The 21,058-nt window shown below is 34.1% G+C and overlaps 2 protein-coding genes across 2 annotated transcripts in view; one reads left to right on the plus strand and one right to left on the minus strand.

Annotated features, from left to right (window-relative positions):
* The first annotated feature begins 8,539 nt into the window (after nucleotides 1-8,539).
* LOC130815936 (MACPF domain-containing protein NSL1) lies at nucleotides 8,540-14,757 on the plus strand. The gene is made up of 6 exons (XM_057682480.1): nucleotides 8,540-9,108; nucleotides 11,277-11,515; nucleotides 11,715-11,901; nucleotides 12,704-12,787; nucleotides 12,891-13,071; nucleotides 13,399-14,757. The coding sequence occupies exons 1-6, from the start codon at nucleotides 8,842-8,844 to the stop codon at nucleotides 14,265-14,267; spliced, it is 1,827 nt and encodes a 608-aa protein (XP_057538463.1). The 5' UTR covers nucleotides 8,540-8,841; the 3' UTR covers nucleotides 14,268-14,757.
* Nucleotides 14,758-19,115: 4,358 nt separating this feature from the next.
* Nucleotides 19,116-21,058, minus strand: part of LOC130815937 (pentatricopeptide repeat-containing protein At5g04780, mitochondrial-like) — a 3,127-nt gene continuing 1,184 nt past the window's right edge. The window contains exon 1 of the mRNA XM_057682481.1: nucleotides 19,116-21,058. This exon is cut by the window's right edge and continues 1,184 nt beyond it. Coding sequence (XP_057538464.1) covers nucleotides 19,390-21,058 — 1,669 coding nt within the window. The 3' untranslated portion in view covers nucleotides 19,116-19,389.

Genomic DNA, 21,058 nt, shown 5'->3' on the forward strand with positions numbered 1-21,058 from the left:
TTCCAAGTTCAAATACTTGGAAATCGGTGATTCATAGATCATAGTAATGGGGAGATTAATGGAAACGTTTCTAATCGTATACAGGCGGGATGTCTTAAGTAGCGAGCAGCAGCCGGGGTGTTTTGTGATAAAAAATTTCCTACTTGACTAAAGGGTAAATTTTATCGCGTTGCAATTCGGCTGGCTTTGTTGTACGGGACAGAATGTTGGCTTGTAAAGAATTTTTTCGAACAAAGGATGAAAGTAAAAGAAATGTATATGCTGAGATGGATGTATGGTAAAACTATGACGGATAGGATAAGAAACCAGGAGTTCATAGAGAAGTTAGGGGTTGCACCTCTTTCTGCAAAGATACAGAAGAACAGATTGAGATGGTTTGGGCATGTGCAGAGAAAGAACCATGATGCCCTAGTAAGAAAGATCGAATGCAACATAGTGGAGGGAAAGAGAAACCGAGAAAGACCTATAAGAACATGGGAGGAGCAGATTAATGGTGACTTGCACGAATTTCACCTCTCTATAAGGACCTGACCAGAGGTAGGGCCAGTTGGCTTTTTTATTTTTGCTTAAAAGTTAGCTTTTTAGCTAATTTAAAAAGTCATTTATCAAACAATCTTGTTTGCTGTTTGACCCACCAACGAGGCAAAACCGAAAAGCCAACTAAAAAGTTAAGCAAAAAGCCATGAACTAAACACCCCAATGTGTGGGAATTTGGATGCCTAGATTTTTTTCACAAATTCTTGTTTGAGACGGTCTCACCGTAAGACATGCATCATACTTGGTTAAATAGCCCATTTATAGAAACTTTTTGTTTATGGGCTTCTTGTTTTGTGGTCGTCTCACCATGAGACAGTCTCATACAAGTCGGTTTTTTTTTTCTTCTAATCTTCACTTCTTTTTTCTCCTTCTAATAAACAATCATTTAGTCTCTTGAGAGACCATCTCTTTGACAGATATGTCTCAAGCCCAGCCCATTATAAGTTAATGCCTATTTACATTATTCTTAATGCCTACTTATCGTATTTTTAATACGTACTCACAAAATCTTAAATGCCTACTTATATTATTTTAATGCCTATTTACAACACTTAAAAAAAATATAAAATAGACTGTTCCAATTAGAGATGGTCTTTCAAAAAGACCGTCTTTCACAAAAATTTGTCATAAACAATTCATTTCAAGAAGGTGAAGAGAAACCGAACTCAAATAAGCCCATATTAAAAGGGTGAAATGTAGGCCCCATGAACCTGAAACTCCAACAAATTAAACTTTGAGACTATACCCGCTCCAGTCTTGTGGTCGATCACCATATATACTCATACCTTAATGCAATAATTAAATCCCATGGATCTTAGAAGTTATAATACTTAAATGATCTTTTTAAAAAAATAATCAGATATTCTTGTGGGAAACCGTCTCTTAAGAGACGATCTCAAAATAATAAGCTTACATTCTTATTTTCTTTTTAATTTGTATTAATTGCATTATTTAACCCATATCTATCTATTATTTATCTATACAATATACTAATGAAGAAACGATTGGGACACATGTCGACTTCACAATAAAAATTTTCCCATTCTTTTCATGCTCTTGTTAGGCAAATATTTTTTAGCATATCATAAAGATTTTAAAACTATATTTTATTTACTACTCCCTCCATTTTTTATTGTTTTTCCCATTTACTTTTTGCATAGTTTTCAAAGTAAACTTTGAGTCTTAATATCTCTAAATACGCATTTTAAAAAATTATAAGAAATATATGATTAGAAAGTGTACTTTAAGACGAATCTAACAAAATCTCACTTGGATATATTTTATCATCTATATATGTCTTAAAAATCTTAATCAAATTTCTTTCTCTAAATAAATGAGAATAACATTAGGAAACAAAGGAAGTGATTTTTACCATATACAATCAATTAAGATATGTAGTATCTTTTAATTACAATGGATAATTATCAGATAACATATTAATTATTTATGTAAAAAATTTATTTTCATTAAAATATTTTGTAATAAATCAAGAAAAGAAAATAATTTTGAAATAGTTTTTTTTATAGATAATCATATACACTACTTACATGGCTATATTAAAAAAACTACACAAATAAAATAGATTATACATTAATTATTAAAGTAAATAATAAGAAAAAATATGTTGATGAAATAAATTTCAAATGATAATTCTATCACATATGTTTGACAAAGTTATAGCACATAAATAAATAAATTAGGTTATAAGTTTATTATATTAAAATAATACTCCCTCCGTTCCTTACTAAAGTTCTCACAAAGAATGTTCACGGGAATTAAGAAAAATGAAATCTTTTATATAATAGACATATTATTTTATTAAATAATAAATTTAATGAAGGAAAAGTGAAGACCATAATCTTTTTTATGTTAGTGAAAAATGTATAGGGACCATAAAGAAAATAAAAGTTTTAAAATGAAGTTAGTGGAAGATATGTGGGAACCATAAGTTATTAAAATATTAAATCAGAATGAATAAGGTCATTTTTATTCAAAATTTATGACATAAAAAAAAGATTTTTTATGGGAACAACAAATAAAATACCCAAAATGGCAAATGAGAACTTCTTTAAGGAGCATGTTTGTTAGGCTGAAAACTTATTTTAAGGTTTTACAAAGACATTAAAGATTTAGATTATTTTTTATATTATTTTTTTATGTGTTGAAGTAACTATTATATTTACGTAATTACTTTTAATTTATATTATTTTGTGCATGATTTTATGATAATGTTTTATGTATATTAGTAATATATATCTCAATCTAATAGTATTACTTTTACAGCTTTTAAAGCAAATTAATTTAGCAGTCATATAATAACTTAATTACATATATAAAATATTTAATATTTAATTTAAATAATTCTTAAACTGTGCTTGACACGAGAATTTATCTAATATCTAATTTTTCTCTCTCAAAAACTGTTTCTCATAGTAATTTATGAAAAAATTACTCTCGTTTTTTAAATTTTTATAGTTAAACTTATTTCTTTACCAAGACAAGTCTTCTTTTTTTTTTTTTTTTAACAAAGTATAGCTATTCGTTAAAAAAATGAAGAATAGTGTCTCAATACATAATTTCACCTTTGCTAATTGCTATCTTTGATTACATAGTACATTAAAATATTGAATTGATTTATTAAAAGTTATATATGGTTGGAAAAGTGAGAGTTATGTGTAAATAAAATCAAAATAATTAAATATGTGAATGAGAATAAACATAAGTCTAAATCATAACTAAATATAAAAATTAAATAACTTCTATAAAATAGAGTATATAATGTAGTCTATTCATACTATAGGTAAATATTTTTCATATTTAAATTTTAGCTTAGTTATATTAAAGTAGACTTAAAAAGTATTTTTAAATTAGTGATATAGTCATATTTAATTGTATTTGAGAGTCAAGTAATAAGAACATCTTTTCATATTGGTTATGGTTGGTGGCTTGGTGGCATTATCAATTTTGTCAATGTAATTATTATTTTAATCTAAAATTTACTTTTGTGATCATTATTATTAAACATAAGTCATAAATAACGCCGCAATCTACACGTCAAATATGATTAATATACTCAGCTAAGCTTATTGGTTCTAACTTCTTAGCTTGAAATATATTGCATCTTCAAGTCAATAGTATGTAGATGATCAGTTATTTGTAACAATATATAATATCATGCTTTCGTTAATCTGGTCAACTAAACTAATTAAAAAGGCAAAGCCTCCAACAGGACCTGATTTCGGTGCCAAAACTTTTGTGGGCAGAAAGAAGGGAACGTTTTTTGAACCAACAGATTAAAAGTTAAAACCTAAATTTATCATCCATATTTATTATTTTAGAGTCTAAATTCGCGTTTAAAAATTGTTGGATTACTCAAGACTTATGAAGTCCAATCAAATTATTATGAGGCGTGTGGAAAAAGCCCATATCAGTCTCCAACAATATAAAAATTCTTAACAAACTTACATCAATCAAATCACTTTTTTATAAAGAATTCCAACAAATTTCTCCTTGTACAATTTAATCCTACCCAGCCATTATAACTTAAGTACTACAGAAGCTTTTCAAGATGCCAACCATCAAGTTTAATTGTGCAGATCTTTACCCTTCTAAAGCAAAAATATTCGTACAAATTTCGTTTATTTCACACAACGTTAAACTAATTCTTATTTTTCCGCACTTAAACAAATCTACTACAAATTTCAACTGAAACATTTATATTCATTCAATTTTTACTTAAAATTTCCCATTAGTCAACTCGGCTCTATATCATAGTTATATAAAATCAACTGAATAAATATATATATATATATATATATATATATATATATATATATATATATATATATATATATATATTAATTAAATATGTATACGTAAAGCCCAAAAATATTATATTAGATTCATACTATTGGAATTTTGTCAAGTGATAAAAAGTCAACATATGAAGAAATATAAAAGATAATAAATTTGGTTTATCCAATTTGTCAAGTGTTCACACTTCACACTTGAACTTTCTTGATGAAGAAAGAGACATGAGAAAAATATGGCGTACATGTCATTACGTAAAAAAAAATTCCCAAATCACCGTTTGGAATTTTGACCAATCAACGAATCCTATTCCTAACTCTACGTTGAGAAACTGGTAGCTGCAGTTGTCTTTAATATTATATCCGTATTATATTGTTGCATAAATTTTAAACATGATTGTTTGTTCAAGTGTGAAAAAATTAAAAATTTTCATTTAAAATGTTATTATATTCATTTTATTGTATAGAATTTTAACATACAGAGTATTTTGTAATTTATTACAAAGTCATCGTCATTATCATCATCATCATCCTACCTAATATTCTCACTTTTAGAAAGAAATTTATTACAAAGTGTATTTTGAATATTAAGGTTTGAATTCTATATAAAAAATGTGTAAAAAGTCAAAATATTATAGACATTGTAAGACAGAGGAGTACCAATTATATATAGTTCAATTTGTTTTTCAAATAGTTGGTATGCATGGGAAGACCATTTTATTGGATTGAAATATGTTCGTTTATTGAATTAAAGTGATCACATATACTTTTAAAATGATTAATTAGAGAAATAAGATAATTATATAAGTCCGTCTTATGACTAGACAATCTCATACAAGACGAGCTGTTATAATATATTTGTCAAAATGTAGACAATTGTTAAAAACTGTATTAAAATCTTACGATCTTACTAGTAAGTAGAATCATATTAATATTTTATTACTCCTATTTTTGTTTTTGCATTCAATATGATCTAACAATTCAGTCCTAGGATACTATCTGAAAAATCATACATGATCATTTATGACTTATTTTTTATATTCTTAAAAAAATTAATTTATTTTTTAATATATTTGTTGTTTTGTATTTGTTTTTCATGACTTTGGAGATTAAGGACAATATTAAACAATTTATAGTTTAAATCATAAAATGAACATAACAATATGTCATTTTTTAGCTAATGTGTGGGAATGTGTATTTATCGTGTCATATACCTAATTAAATCGTTCCTAAGTAAGAATTATTTTTCATAATTAAAATGCGGAGAATTGCAATAATGCGTTTTTTGTTCGCTTTAATATATTATCAATATAAGGTTTTTAACTAATAAGGTTAAATAGAAAAAGCAACAAAATAAGTACTTTATTAAGGCTCATTTGATATTTTAATTAATTTTGTGTTTTTCTAATTTTTTTAGGAAAAAAATTAAAATAAAAATTATCATCGTGAAGCTTATTATTCCCTTTTAGAGCCATCATCATCATCATCTTACCCAGTGTCTCCCACTTATAGAAAACTAAGGATATGATTTGGGGAGGAAAAGACGGCGACAATTCATACCCATAGAAAAGAGCGCTGCCTAAGGAGTCCCCCGACTCAAGGAAGAGCCCTAACCTCTAAATTTTTGATTCAAAAATCCAAGCTTTTATTTAAATCATCATTAAAAACTATAAATCACGTTAATCATATATCACATTCTTTAATTCAAAAGTGACAAATTAATCCTCACATTATTTGACTATATACATGCATTGTTATATGAAAACAAATTCAATCAAGACTCAATGTTGTTCATTTGTGACCTTGAAAAAATATTTAGGTCATAAAAAACATCAAAGATAAAAACAAATTAATACTTCATATTTCTATATATTTTAAATCCACAAAGACAAATTTTTCTACTAACTTTTTTTTTTCAATATTAGACCATTTCTTATATTCTTTGCCATCTAATATAGAAGTTAATACCAATTCCACACGGACTATATATTATCAAATGAACAATTTTTTTATATAATTTTAATTACAAGTAAAACTCCTATTATTTATCTTTACATTATACTATTACATTTAACTATATGTGAACATTAAATACTCCTTCTCTTTGATTATTTTCCACACACATCTTATTAATCCACATCGAAATCTTTTATACTCAATTAGATCATTTTTTATTTTATGTCTATATATAAAAGTTGCACTAGTTTGCACTTTAAAAACCAAAAACTAGATACCTTGTAATGCTCAGTGGAGAGACATGATAAGGAAACATTGCTACAAGCTTTTTGATCAAATATAATATACATTTATATTATACTACCTCCTATTCAGCTGAATTGTCCCATTTTTTTTTGGCACTATTCACTTATCACTCTTAATTTGTATTTTACTCTTAATCTATAAGTTAAAACATAGTCATATGGGATCTTGTTTGATTCGTCTCAATACAAGGATTATTAATATCAACTTTTTATAATTTTTAATTAAGCATAATTTGAGATATTAAGAGTTAAAATGTTGCCTCGGCAAGTGTGAAAAGTCAAATGGGACAGTTCAGCTGAATAGGAGGGAGTATCAATTTATGAGTGAGCATAGTTTATTTTTTTGGGATTAAGTGATTACAATTCCACATTAGCTATAGGACAATGGTAGGTTTGTGTGCATACAGACGGTGAACATACACTAATACTTCTTGTGGTGTTGATGTCCCGCCTAATAGTCTAATGAAAAATTTTAGTCCTTAGGTTAGGCGACTTAAGCAGGTAGTTAGCCAAAATTGTGTTATTATACACCCCAACCTAATGGATCTGCGAATTGTTAGCTTCTGCCTAGCTTGGAAGGACATATAACTAGGCTTAGTGGATTGAACATACGTCTTTGATTTTAGATTTTCGTACTTGAAAGAAGATAGTTGAGTATATCATCAGGATTCGAGATTTGCCTGATGAGCTATATAAAGAGTTTCACGGTACTTCTTTGGGTGTGTTGTCATGTATCATAATACACCAACATATTAATAGTGCCCTTAAATTGGCATTTGAGAAGTGACAGCCAGAGACCAACACCTTTCACGTGCTATAGGGAAGATGACAGTTATGTTGAACAATGTGCAATAAATACTAGGTTGATAATTGGCGATTTATTGCCCCTGGATCCCACGGAGGAGGCATGTGCTTTGGCCCTCGTAGATCTTTTTGGAGAGCCTATAAGCGAGTCGAGCAGGAAGAGAATGTTTTTTAGTGGGGACATTAACGTTAGTGACGTAATAGGACTCAGTCTCAATGGGTGCAAGTTGTATATTCAATTCATGCTAGCGTAAACCTTAATAAATCTGCATGATCGATGGCATGTTGAATGTAGATTGCGTACCAGTTAAACTAAGTTGTCTATAGCTAATATGATCTCGAATGTCATTTGGCAGCCTGCTTGCTTTAAAACGACCATCTTTTTACGCAGTAAATCCTGGTTGTGTCTTGATTTCATCATTACGTGCTTTCAACTTTCATTGCTTTTCTCCAATTTTACAATAATATTCAATTATCATAAACAGAAAACTACATGTCCTCGTTCTTGATCCCGGTAGAGTTGAATTATCTAAGTCATGCACTTGGCTTCTAAACCTACTGTATTGATGGCCACATAGATAAAGACTAACGGTAGAATTACCATTTTTTTCTTATAAAACACACAAATAAGATAAAAACCAATAATAATAGCTTAATCTTCCGCCTAAGCATGCAATTTATTTACTGATTTAAATTGCTTATCCATAATGATCTCGTAGAATAATCTACTTCGACTTGACTATAATCTTTCAAGATATCCTGCATATATGTTTTTTAAAAAATAACATTTAAAAAATTATTTTAAAAAATTGCAAGTCACACAAATTGCACAAAATATGTGATTGGATATAGGCCAAGTCGCACAAAACGTGCGACTTGTAATTTTTTTTAAAAAAAATTTACATAATTTAGCAATAATCTTAAAATAGCTTTTACCTCGAGATTTTCAAGGCATTGCTTTAATGTTGAAATTAAGTTATTTGCATTTATTTTAGAGAGAAGTTGGAGAAAAACAAAGAGATCAATAGTATTGAATATTTTAGTAGTTTATTATGGTTATCAATAATTCAATATATAATACTGCCTATAAATTTATACCAAACTATTTGGAGTTTGGACATTCGGATTTGGCCATTTGGACGTTACATGATCGAATAAATTATAACGATAAAAAAAGAAAAATCAAAGCTTCGAGTCAAAACAGAGGAACCTGCATTGAAGCAACATTGTTCACCAAAACACGCATCAGAATATTCAAACTCTCATCAAATTAGTCAATTTTTCTCTTTAATTCTCACTCTTTTTATCACACTTTTTCTGGCTCCCACTATACTAAACTCATCTACTTGCCTTCCCTCTTTTCAACTTTCCGATAAACATTCATTCAATACAGATATTACTATATTGGGTATAATTTTAGTTAACAAATTATGGGTAGTATGAGAAATATGGACCCTCAATCAGTAGCTGAGAGGGCAGTTCGCGTGATCGGATATGGTTATGATTTGACCACGGATCTCCGATTATCATCTTGTAAAGCAGGGCCTAACGATTCGAGATTGATTGAAATTGATCAAAAAATGATCAGAGATTTGGTATTGCCCGGTGGAATTGTGGTGAATGATGTACCGTCTTCAATAAAGTCTGATAAGGGTGAGCGTACTCGATTTCGGTCCGATGTTCTATCTTTTAATCAGGTACTTTGATTTATTTTTCTGTTTTTTTTTTGGGGGTTTTACAGTTATTTTTTGAGAATTATATACTTTATGCATGTTAATGAAAATCGGATGTTTTTAGGATTGTGAAAATTACTAACAAGTTTGGTAGATTTTTTTGTTGATGTTGTAGAGAATTAGCATAGAAATGTTTCATTGGGTTTAAAAGGAATTCGGGAGGTGGGTTTAAGGTACTTTTGAGGATCATATACTCTATGCATATTTATGTAAGTGGGTTGTTTTCAGAATTGCGAAAAATTGAGAACAAATTTGGTAATTTATGCTGCTGTGGTTGTTGTAGAGAATTGATATGAGAGGTTTCAGTGAGTTAAAAGGAATTTGGGTGGTTGGGTTGAAGTATTTTTGAGGATTACATACTCTATGCATGTTTATGAAAATGGGTTGCTTTTAGAATTGCCAAAAATTTAGGTCAAATTTGGTAATTTTTGGTTGTTTTAGAGTTCTAACATAGAGAGCTTATAATGAATTGAAAGGAATTTGGGAGGTGGGTTTTAAGTTATTTTCCGAATTATACTATATTGTTGTTATGGTTGTTGATGTTGTATAGTACAGAGAGCTCTAAAAAGGGGTGAAGGATGTTCAAGTTTTAGTTTTGGTAGCCAATTCAAAAACTGATCATGCAAATTGAGCTATGAGAACCAATATGGACAAAAGTTGAGTTCATTAGTTGAGCTTTAGCAGGTTTGAGATGATTAGGTTTGAAGTTCAAAATGTGAAGCAAGTACTCCATTACTTGCTTGGGGAATTATTCTTGAGTATCTAAAGGAACAAGTCATCGTTTTGCGTACCCCGTGAAGTATACTGCTATAGTTATGATTGTTTTTTTAGACATGTGTGTGGAACTGTAGATAAGTGAAAGTTGGGAAAAGCGGTTTGTCAAAAGGAGCATATGGAGATGAAGGGACTAGGGAGTATGATGTTGTTTAGTGTTATACTTAAAGTTAGCAATTTGGATAAAAATATTGTGTTTGTGTTTCACTCGGTTAGATAGAGGCATAGCTTGTAGAAATAATCTTGTGTTTTCTTCTGCTAAGTTTTGTGTTGGTTTTTTGTAGCCATTGTGGAAATTATGTGTAATTTGTGTGAAAGAGCAATTGTAGTGAAAGGTTTGCAAATGAAAACAAACCATTCAAACATGGCTTTTTTCTTTTTAATGTATGTTCTTTACGAATGAAAGTTGTTGAACTGAGGTGAAATCATTATTTTTGATTGAACTTACTAGTGCTACATTATACCAAAGTGGATACTGCACTAAACTTATTAACTATAAGAGAATAAATACTTAAATAATAAAAGTACTGAATTTTACTTGTCAGTTTTAAGCTAAACTGATTATATTTGTAAACGAACATAAGTAATTTGTAAAAAGTTAATTATGAGTCAGCTTGTAGAGATGAATATCCTAGAGCTGTTATATATCCGAAAACTTGGACATAAAATATTCATCATATTGTATTTTGATGTTAGTTTTACTTAATTTAAGGATGATAAATGTTTTTTTTTTAGTTGTCTTGATTGAAATTAGTAAAGCCATATAGATTACATTAGAGTGCTTCACAGCTTGTTAGTTTCTTGTGTGATTGTGAATGTCTTCTAAGTTGTGGCATCACCCTTATAGGTGATCTTGCTTTTCTAACATCAAAGTACACGATGTGTGACACGGGTTGTTTTAATAGAGGACATATTCTATAGGGGGCTTTCTTAACTCTTCTTTGAGTAGCATGTCTGCATGTGGCTTTGATGGCCAGATTCTAAAGTGGATGGCAGCAATGTCTTTAAATACTTAGTATTATACATTGAACTTTATTATGGAGCTTTATAGAAGAATTATTATATATTAAATAAAAACATTGCACTTATAAAATAATCTATGCAATAGAATTAACTGAAAATCAAGTTGAAAGGAGTTAGTATTTGTTATAAATTACATGAAAACAATTGCACTTAAAAATTAATCTATTTATGATCGAATTAACAGAAAAATCAAGTTGAAAGGAGTCTTGGCATTTAACTTCAACTAATTAAGTCTCATCCCTCCTTCATTCACAACTAATCTTCACGTGAGTTATGGACCGTGGAAGAATATTACCATATATCAACCTAACCCTATTCCTTACAATGTATCACAGATGTCAGAGCATTTCAACCAAGATACTGGGTTATCAGGTAAAATTCCTTCGGGCCATTTCAATGTGATGTTTAACTTCAAAGGCTGCTGGCAGAAGGATGCAGGAGTTACAAAAAACCTTGCTTATGATGGCTGTTTTATCACCCTCTACACGATTGAGCTTGCAAAATCACATATGACTCTTTCAGAAGATATCAAACAAGAAGTGCCTTTGTCATGGGATTCTGCTGCACTTGCTGGGTAAGAATAATTTTTTATAGACCTCTTATTCATTTTAGCTTGCTAGCCTTGATCTCCCGCTCTAAGAGACAATTGTTTGGGTTTTATATACGATTGTGTTTTCTTTCCGTTAACTGAACGTTGTTCCTCAATGTAGTTTGAGACGTGGATTACTACTAACTACTAAGCATCTTACCTCTCAAAGTAATTTGTGTCACAGGTTCATTGAAAAATATGGTACCCACATTGTTGTTGGGGTGAAAATTGGTGGTAAAGATGTAATTCACATTAAGCAGCTGAAAAACTCTAATGCTGAACCAGCTGAGATTTTGAATTTGCTTAAGAAGCTTGCTGATGAAAGGTTTTCAAATGATCTGTCAGGCTCTGGATTACATGGAAAGCAGAAGGTGCATTTGCTCTTCGCCTACTTTTTCTTGTTTTATTTTCAATTTTATCCTTTTTGCAAAGAATGATTTTCATTAGATAATATGCCAAATCTTCCTGATATTACTTGAAATATTACCATTTTTCCAGGTTGGTTTAATTTTCTTTTGGGGCTAAGCGTAGATGCCGTGGGGAAATGGCTGATTAAATCACATTACTCTTCACATTTCATATAATGCAAAAAAGTGCATTTTCTTATATATAACATCATGACGCTGCTGGGAAAGAATCTCAAGAATCTCAACAATATACTGTTCCAGTTTCTAATTTGAATTATGTCAAAGGAATTCCTGATGAAGCCAAACTTATAGTTGTTTGGTTTCAAATTATAATGAATTATTGTAAAATCAATTGTTAAATCATGTGCACTTCATTTCTTTTTGAAATTGCAAATTTTGTTTGCTATCAAATGTCAACTTATTTGTTTTTACACGCGTAACTTTGCATACACGTAAATGTGATTCCCCAAAACTCCGCTTGAATGCAAGCGGTAGTAAGAACCACTTAATTACATTGGGGTTCATTTTTTTTGGGTGTCTTTTGTTCTCATATAATACTGCAAAAGGAAGGTTACATGTAGGTTCTCGGTTGTGTTTGCAATCTTGTAGTTTGGACAGGTTTTGTGTTGTCCACTTAGTCATCCTTTTTTTCGTCTGAGCCAAAAATTTCTAACTTTCGTGTACATATCTAATATATATGAGGAAATATTAGGGTACTTGCCGCAGGAGAAATCTAACGCTTGGCTGCTCGTTATTGCTCTTGTAGGGCAAAGGGCGAACTAACTGGCAACTTCAAGCATCTTTGGCCCAATCATTTAGACCTAATGTCGCTTCACATTCAAAAAATGAGGTCAGCTTTTTTTGTTCCATTTTAACTACTTTGATGCAAATGCTGTTTTGTTATAATGGTGTGAAGAGACTGAAGGTTGGCCAGCTTTATCTTTTTTCTCCAGGATGTTCTAAGTATTGCAGTTCGAAGAGGAGGGGTAGATATTGGTTCACACGAACAGTGGCTTTCTACCATAGCTGAGTTGCCGAATGTGATATCTATGTCCTTCGTTCCTATTACTTCATTGTTATGTGGAGTTCAGGGCTGTGGTTTTCTCAGTCATGCCGTAAATTTGTATCTCAGATGTAAGTGATCTTCTTAACTTGACAGTTTCTCTTTTCTTCTATCTAAACCAACAAGAATGTCGGATTTTTGTTTTATTGTTGCGTGTTATAGACTGGTATTTAAATAATTATTTAACTTCTTTTTGTGGAGTTTCCGAGGGTTATTCCGTTAACATGCCATCCAATGTTAAACTCTTGAACAATGATCACCTCTTTATAGAGGCCATTTCACCTTTACTACAGCTGTATTTCGGTTTATACTTCTATTTTAGCTTCTGTGAATAAGCCTGATATAGATTAGGCATTTTCATGAATCGTACCAGGCTAATAATGAGTCATATATGACAGATAAACCTCCTATAGAAGAGCTTGCTGAATTTCTCGAGTTCCAGTTACCTCGTCAGTGGGCCCCAGCATATGGTGATCTTCCATTAGGCCTTAGACGCAAGAAAGATGCATCTCCATCATTGCCATATGGCTTAATGGGTCCTAAGCTTTATGTCAATATTGTGCCCGTTGAGACTGGAAATAAACCTGTCACTGGTATACGGCTTTTCCTGGAAGGTAAGAGGAGTGACCGGCTTGCAGTCCATTTGCAGCACCTTACATCTATTCCAAAGATCATCCAACTTTCTGATAATCATAGTAGCCTACAAAGTGATGAACATCTAAAGCGAGACTACATAGAAGCTATCCGATGGAGCATATTTTCCCATGTTTACACAGCCCCAGTTGAGCACAATCACTTATCTACTGATGACGGTGCCCCTATTGTAACAAGGGCATGGTTCGAGGTCAAGTCTGTTGGCATGAAGAAGGTTCTCTTTTTAAGGCTAGGATTCTCAATGGTGGCCTCTGCGAAACTCCGAAGATCAGAGTGGGATGAATCAAACACCTTATCTAAGAAGTCAGGGATGTTTTCAAAGATAAGTGGACGGTTTAGTGGGGCACTGAACCCTCCACCAGAACCTCAGAAGCCAGATATAAATTCCGCTCTCTATCCTGATGGCCCACCTGCTCCTCCTTCAGCACCCAAACTGTCAAATATTGTCGATACCAAGGAAATGATTCGAGGTCCAGAAGACCATCCTGGATATTGGGTGGTTACTGGAGCAAAGCTGTGTATGGTTGGTGGGAAGATCAGTATCAAAGCAAAATTCTCACTGTTAACCATTATGACAGATTCAAATGATTCGATGTCTGAAAACTGGAGCTGATACACAGGGATCCGAATAGTTTGGGTCGTAGTCATTTGTATTCATCCTGATTCACGACACTTCATTTCAGTCCTCGTCAAAGTTGGTATAACAATTGCAGTTTGGGCAAGAAATTCCAGTCAAGTTATTTTTTGTAGTACGATTGTAAATTATTATTATTATATATTGGCCTATATTTTTTGACAAGTAAATATTGTAGGTGCAATTTAGTAGTTCTATCAGGAGCCTGGAATTTCATTCTCTGGTACCGGCCACTGGGAGCAGATCAACCAAGAAACAGCATTTTCAACTTTCTGCTTGAGTCTGTTGTGCTCATTCTTTTCCCCCTGTCAATTTTTTGTTATCATGTAAAGTTTTTACACATTCATTGTAAGTTATGATTCCAAAAGAATTGATGTAAAATATTCATGTACTTTGTTGTGCGACAACGGAAGCATGGTCGATGAAAAATAATAAAACAATAAGAAATTCAATGCAAATAATAAGAAAATGATACGAGAGATTTAACGTGGTTCACTATCAATGTGATAACTACATCCACCGGCACCGAGATCAAATATATTCACTATGATCACAAAGATTTTACAAGATGAATTACAATCACATTCACAAATTATAATGGCTCTCTTGTGATCTCTCTCAATTTGTGAATATTAAATCCCTAGTGATAACAAGAAGGGGTATATATAATAAAACCATCTTGAAAGACAACTTGGGGTCTAAGTAACCACAAATAAAGGTAACCGTCCCAAAAGACATCTCCCGTGAAAAGAAATCGCAATTACACGAGCCGTGTAAAACTACGCGAGATACGCGAGCCACGAAGTGGAAACAAAACGCACTCAACGCCCCGCGGACTGAGGCAGCAGTCTCTCCGCACCCCGCGACGTTCTACGCGCCCCGCGGAGGTTCTCTTTGACCCACACTCATCTTCTTCAATGGTGCTTGCTAGTTTGAGTTACCATTAACAACAATCTCCACTTTAACGAAAACTCGTATTCAACAAAAGATCTCATCAACACATAATGAACATATCTCAAAACAAAACCCAATGTAAAGCTCATGCATAAGCCGTACATCCCGATAAGTTTTCAACCAAGACTCATCCTGACAAGTCTCCAACCAAGACCTATCACATACTTGTCTCCAAGTATAACAGCTCATAATGCTCCACCTGCATCACAAGCCCCGGGCAAGCTCAACCTTAAGGCCAACAAGACTACAACAGGAGCTCCCCAACACTGCCCCTAAGGGCCTACTACATCACATAGTAATCAATATTTAGCAAGTCTAAGCAATATTTAAACTTACTAAATGGAACAGACTTAGTAAAGAAATCAGCTAGGTTGTCACCGGTTTTGATCTTCTTTATCTTTACCCTCTTGTCAGTACGCAAGAAATGATACCCGACATAAATGTGCTTGGTCCGATCATGGTGTACTTGGTCTTTAGCTAAGCAAATAGCACTTAGGCTATCACAATACACTGTAGCAAAATCCTGTGCGATACCCAGTTCACCTACAAGGCCTTTGAGCCATATGGACTCCTTAGCTGCAGAAGTTAAAGCCAGGTACTCGGCTTCAGTAGTAGATAACGTAACCGAAGACTGCAATGTAGACTTCCAACTAACCATAGAACCACCAAAAGTAAACACATATCCGGTCACCGACCTCTTGGTACCACATCAGTTGCATAATCAGAATCACTATATCCAGTTACCAAGCACTCCTTACCATTCCCATACACAAGACCAATATCAGCTGTCCTTCTCAAATAGCGAAAAATCCTTTTCACCCCCTGCCAGTGCTCTCTCACAGGTCGAGCCATGAACCTACTCATAACATTGACAACGTGCGCAATATCCGGCCTAATACAGACCATAGCATACATCAAACAACCAACTGCGTTGGCATAAGGGACTTTAGACATATACGCTAACAACCTCAGGTTCAGGAGTACTCGGCACTGGAACCTCAGCATCATCATCAATAAACCGCACTCGAGGTAAATCAGCAATAGATGACTGATGTATCTCAAGTACTCCATTTGTCTGCGGCAAGTTCTCCCCTTCCTTTCCCAGATCAAAAGACTCCGAGCTCTTCTTGGAATACATGGTGCTCTCATCAAAAGTGACATCCCTATTAAGAATGACCCGACGCTCCGAAGGTGAATAGATCCTAAACCCCTTCACACCATCACCGTACCCAACAAAACACCCCGTCTTGGCTCGTGGATCCAGCTTACCCTCACTCACATGATAATAAGCAACACAACCAAAAATCTTTAAATTAGAGAAAATAAGCAACTTACAACTCCAGATCTCAAACGGGATTTTGGAGTCAATTCCCGAATAAGGACCCCTATTGACGATATAACAAACTGTCATCACAGCTTCACTCCAATACCTCCTCCCAAGCCCTACATTAGAAAACATGCATCGAACTCTCTCAAGCAGTGTCTGATTAACCCGTTCTGCTGTGGTGTCATCCTGACGGTATGATGCCGACCAATACCCTCATCTGCACAGAACTGATTAAACTCCTCTTTGCAAAACTCTAGTCCATTGTCTATTCGTAGCTTCTTGATCTTCCTACCCTGTCGATTCTCCACCAAACCTTTCAATTACTTAAAAGCTTTAAAGGCCTCATCCTTTGACTTAAGCAACCTAAGCCATGTGTATCGGGATTTGTCATCTACAAATGACACAAAATAGCGAAAACCTCCCCTACCTTCAACCCTAGATGGGCCCCAGCAATCTGAATGGATATAATCGAGTACTTCATCAGTAATGTGAGCACCTTTGCTGAACTTTGACCTGTGTTTCTTCCCAAACACACAATGCTCACAAAATTCAAGGTTGGCATCCTTGATCCCGAATAGTAGACCCCTCTTAGACAATAGTTGCATCCCCTTCTCCCCCATATGACCAAGCCTCAAATGCCAAATCTTGGTCATCTCATGGTGAGACACTGATGCGCAAACCGCATAACTAGACAGTGTGACACCCTCAAAAACATAGATGGTGTTCTTCTTGGTACCTTAAGTACCAACTCAGAACCTCGATAAATGGACAGCTCCTCATCTGAAAACGCTCCATTGTACCCCAAATCATCCAGGGTACCCAATTAAATCAGATTCTTCCCCAAAGCAGGGAAATGCCGCATCCTAGTCAATGTCAACCTTCGCCCATCTCAAGTCCTCAATCTCATGGACCCAATACCCGTAACTTTACAAGGTGCATTGTTACCTACAATAACATTACCCCCATTGCAAGGCTCATACGTGCCAAACCAATCTCGACGCGGACTCATATGGAACGAACACCTCGAATCTAGAACCTAATCATCAGAAAGATCCCCTAACTTAGCAGAACTCACTAATGCCAAATCTTCCTCCGAATTATAATTCTCCTTCGGTTTTCCTTCAACTACAGCAGCTTGGGACTTGCCCTTCCTCACCGGGCAATTAGCCCAAAAGTGACCCGATTCTTTGCAATAATAACAGGTTTTCCCCGCAGTCTTACCAGATCCCTCATTGCCATTTCCAGCACCAGACCCAGTATTGTTGCCCTTGTTAGCCCCCTTCTTCTTTTTAGATTTTCCGGACTCAACAAACAACCCACTGCCGCTCTCCCGTTATCACCTATAGCTTTCTGACGAAGTTTTCTAGTATGAAGTGCTGCCTTCACTTCTAGGGTCAGGGAGTCTTTACCAATAACAAAAGACTCCACAAAATTCTCATAGCTAGACGGTAGAGACACAAGTAAAATCAACGCAACATCCTCATCATCTATTTTAACATCTAAGTTACACAAATCCAGTAAAATAGAGTTAAGTTTTTCAAGATGCTCCCGTAAGGTAGTACCTGACTGCATTCGGAGGCTGAACTACCGCTGCTTCAGCAATAATTTGTTGGTCAGCGACTTAGTCATATACAATGACTCCAACTTCATCCAAAGTTCGCCGTTGTAGCCTGATTAGCGACCTCCGTGATGATATGATCATCCAAACTTAGCAAAATGGTCGAATGAGCCTTTTCTTCCATTACTGCTAATTGCTCGTCAGTTAATCCGTCATCCGACCCCTCAGTAGTACTCCTTGAAGCCAACGGACGCCAGATTTGTTGCTGTTTCAACAGAGCCTTTATCTTTATTTGCCATAGCCCAAAGTTATTTTTCCCGATAAATTACTCAATTCTTATTGTAGAATCTCCAGCCGTTGTTTCACTCAAAAAACTCTCCAAGGACTTAAAACCTGAGCTCTTGATGCCAATTGTTGTGCGACAACGGAAGCAAAGTCGATGAACAATAATGAAACAATAAGAAATTCAATGTAAACAATAAGAAAATGACACAAGAGATTTAACGTGGTTCACTATCAATGTGATAGCTACGTCCACCGGCATCGAGATCAAATATTTTTACTATGATCGCAAAGATTTTACAAGATGAATTACAATCACACTCACAAATTATAATGGCTCTCTTGTGATCTCTCTCAATTTGTGAATCATAAATCCCTAGTGATAACAAGAGGGGTATATATAATAAAATCATTTTGAAAGACAACTTGGGGTCTAAATAGCCACAAATAACCAACCACAAATAAAAGTAATCATCCCAAAAGACATCTCCCGTGAAAAGAAACTGCAACTACGCGAGCCGCGAAGTGGAAACAGAACGCACTCCGCGCCCCGCGGACTGAGGCAGCAGCCTCTCCTCGCCTCGCGGTGTTCTACGCGCCCCGCGGAGGTTCTCTTTGACCCACACTCATCTTCTTCAATGGTGCTTGCTAGTTTGAGTTACCATTAACAACATACGTCTTGTATGTTGGTCTTTCCGATTATTCATATATATATATATATATATATATATATATATATATATATATATATATATATATATATATATATAACTTACAAGTAGTAAAATGAATCATTTTTGGTATTATCACCAAGTTAAACCTATCAATGCCTTTAAATATCAAGAGTTGGGTGCAAAACATTGAATTTTCTATATTTTTGTAGAGCAACACCCAAAAATGCTTTCTGTTCCTGAATAAAGAAAAAGAATAGCCTTTCTAAATCAATACTCCAAATTATATTTTGTGATAGATTCAACATATTACCAGTAATCACCACAAGAGCACGAACCATTTTTGAAATGATGATACCTGTTCACATCTCTCACAATAATCTCTCTAGAGACAACCTTACAGACGAACTTGAAAGCTGTATGACAATCCACGCAAATCCGAAGATTCTTCTTAATTCTAATGGGAGCACCCGGAGGTGTCGCTATAAGGGCAAATGCGACTGCAAGTTTTTCGCTATGATGGAGAAGAAGCAACTCCTTTTCACTACGTTCAACATCGTGGAGATCAGTCTCTAGCACGGGAACATACCCTTCCTTTATTATTCGATCTTTAATCTCATTCAACTTTGAATATATTTCGATACTTCTTGGATGGTTTTTATCTCCAACGATAAATGTGTGAACCTTGTCCTTCACCTCGACCCAACTCATTCCGGGTTCTTTCTTTACCCTATTTTCCCTCATCATTTTCCTCATTTCTGAAACCTTTTCCCACATTCCAGCTGATGCATACAGGTTCGCCAGTAGAATGTGCGTTCCAGATTTCTCGGGCTCAAGGGTGAAAAGCTTCTCCGCTGCACGTTGTCCTAGCTCCACGTTCTTGTGGATTTTTGCAGCACCAAGAAGCGCACCCCACACAGCTCCATTTGCTTCATATGGCATTGTATTTACAATCTCTAATGCTTCATCTAATCTCCCACCTCGACTAAGGATATCAACCATACAAGCATAATGTTCTTGAGTAGGTTTTACGCCATATAAAACATCCATTGATTGGAAGTATTCTTTAGCTTCTTCAACTAAACCTGCATGACTACATGCATATAGGACACTTACTAAAGTGACATGATTTGGGGTGATACCATTATTAATCATCTGACTAAATAATCGGAGGGCTTCTTTTCCATGCCCATGTTGAGCGAGTCCTCCAATCATCGCAGACCAGGATACTATACCTTTCTCACTCAGCTTTGAGAAAGAAAGGGATGCATCTTCAACACATCCACACTTTGCATACATATTAACAAGAGAATTCCCAGCAAAGGTATCAGGCATGTACCCGAGTTTCAATACATGGACATGTATTTGTTTTCCTTGTTCATACGCAGATAAATTAGCGCAAGCATTAAGGACAGCACTACATACAAACGGATCTGGCCATAACCTCATACCTTGCATATCCTTGAAAAGCTTCAGAGCTTCCTCACCTTGTCCATACAGAGAATAAGCGGTAATCATCGAAGTAAAAGATGCCAAATCTCTGATCCTGGATTCTTGAAAAACTTTTGCAGCATCTTTTATGTTTCCAAATTTTCTGTATGAATCAATAAGACTATTTGCAACAAAAACGTCAGATTGAAGACCTGATTTTACTGAAATTGCATGCATTTGCCGACAAGCTTCAATATCCTGCAAGTTAGTAATGGATTTGAGGACAGCAGATAAGCTAGTCTTGTTAAAACGTACTTCCTGTTTAAGCATTTCAGTGAAAATTCTTAAGGCTTCTTTATCATCTCCATTTGATGAGTAGCCCGAGATCATAGCATTCCATGCGATCAAGTCTTTCTTAGCAATTGACTTGAAGACAGTCTTCGCATCCTCCATTAAACCACATTTGGAATACATATCAAGCAGACCAACTCCTATAAATAAATCTGCATTTGTATCCATCTTAATCAAAGTGGAATGGAGCTGTATA

Source organism: Amaranthus tricolor, chromosome 6 (genome assembly GCF_026212465.1).
Source record: "Amaranthus tricolor cultivar Red isolate AtriRed21 chromosome 6, ASM2621246v1, whole genome shotgun sequence".
In the NCBI taxonomy this organism is placed as follows: Eukaryota; Viridiplantae; Streptophyta; class Magnoliopsida; order Caryophyllales; family Amaranthaceae; genus Amaranthus; species Amaranthus tricolor.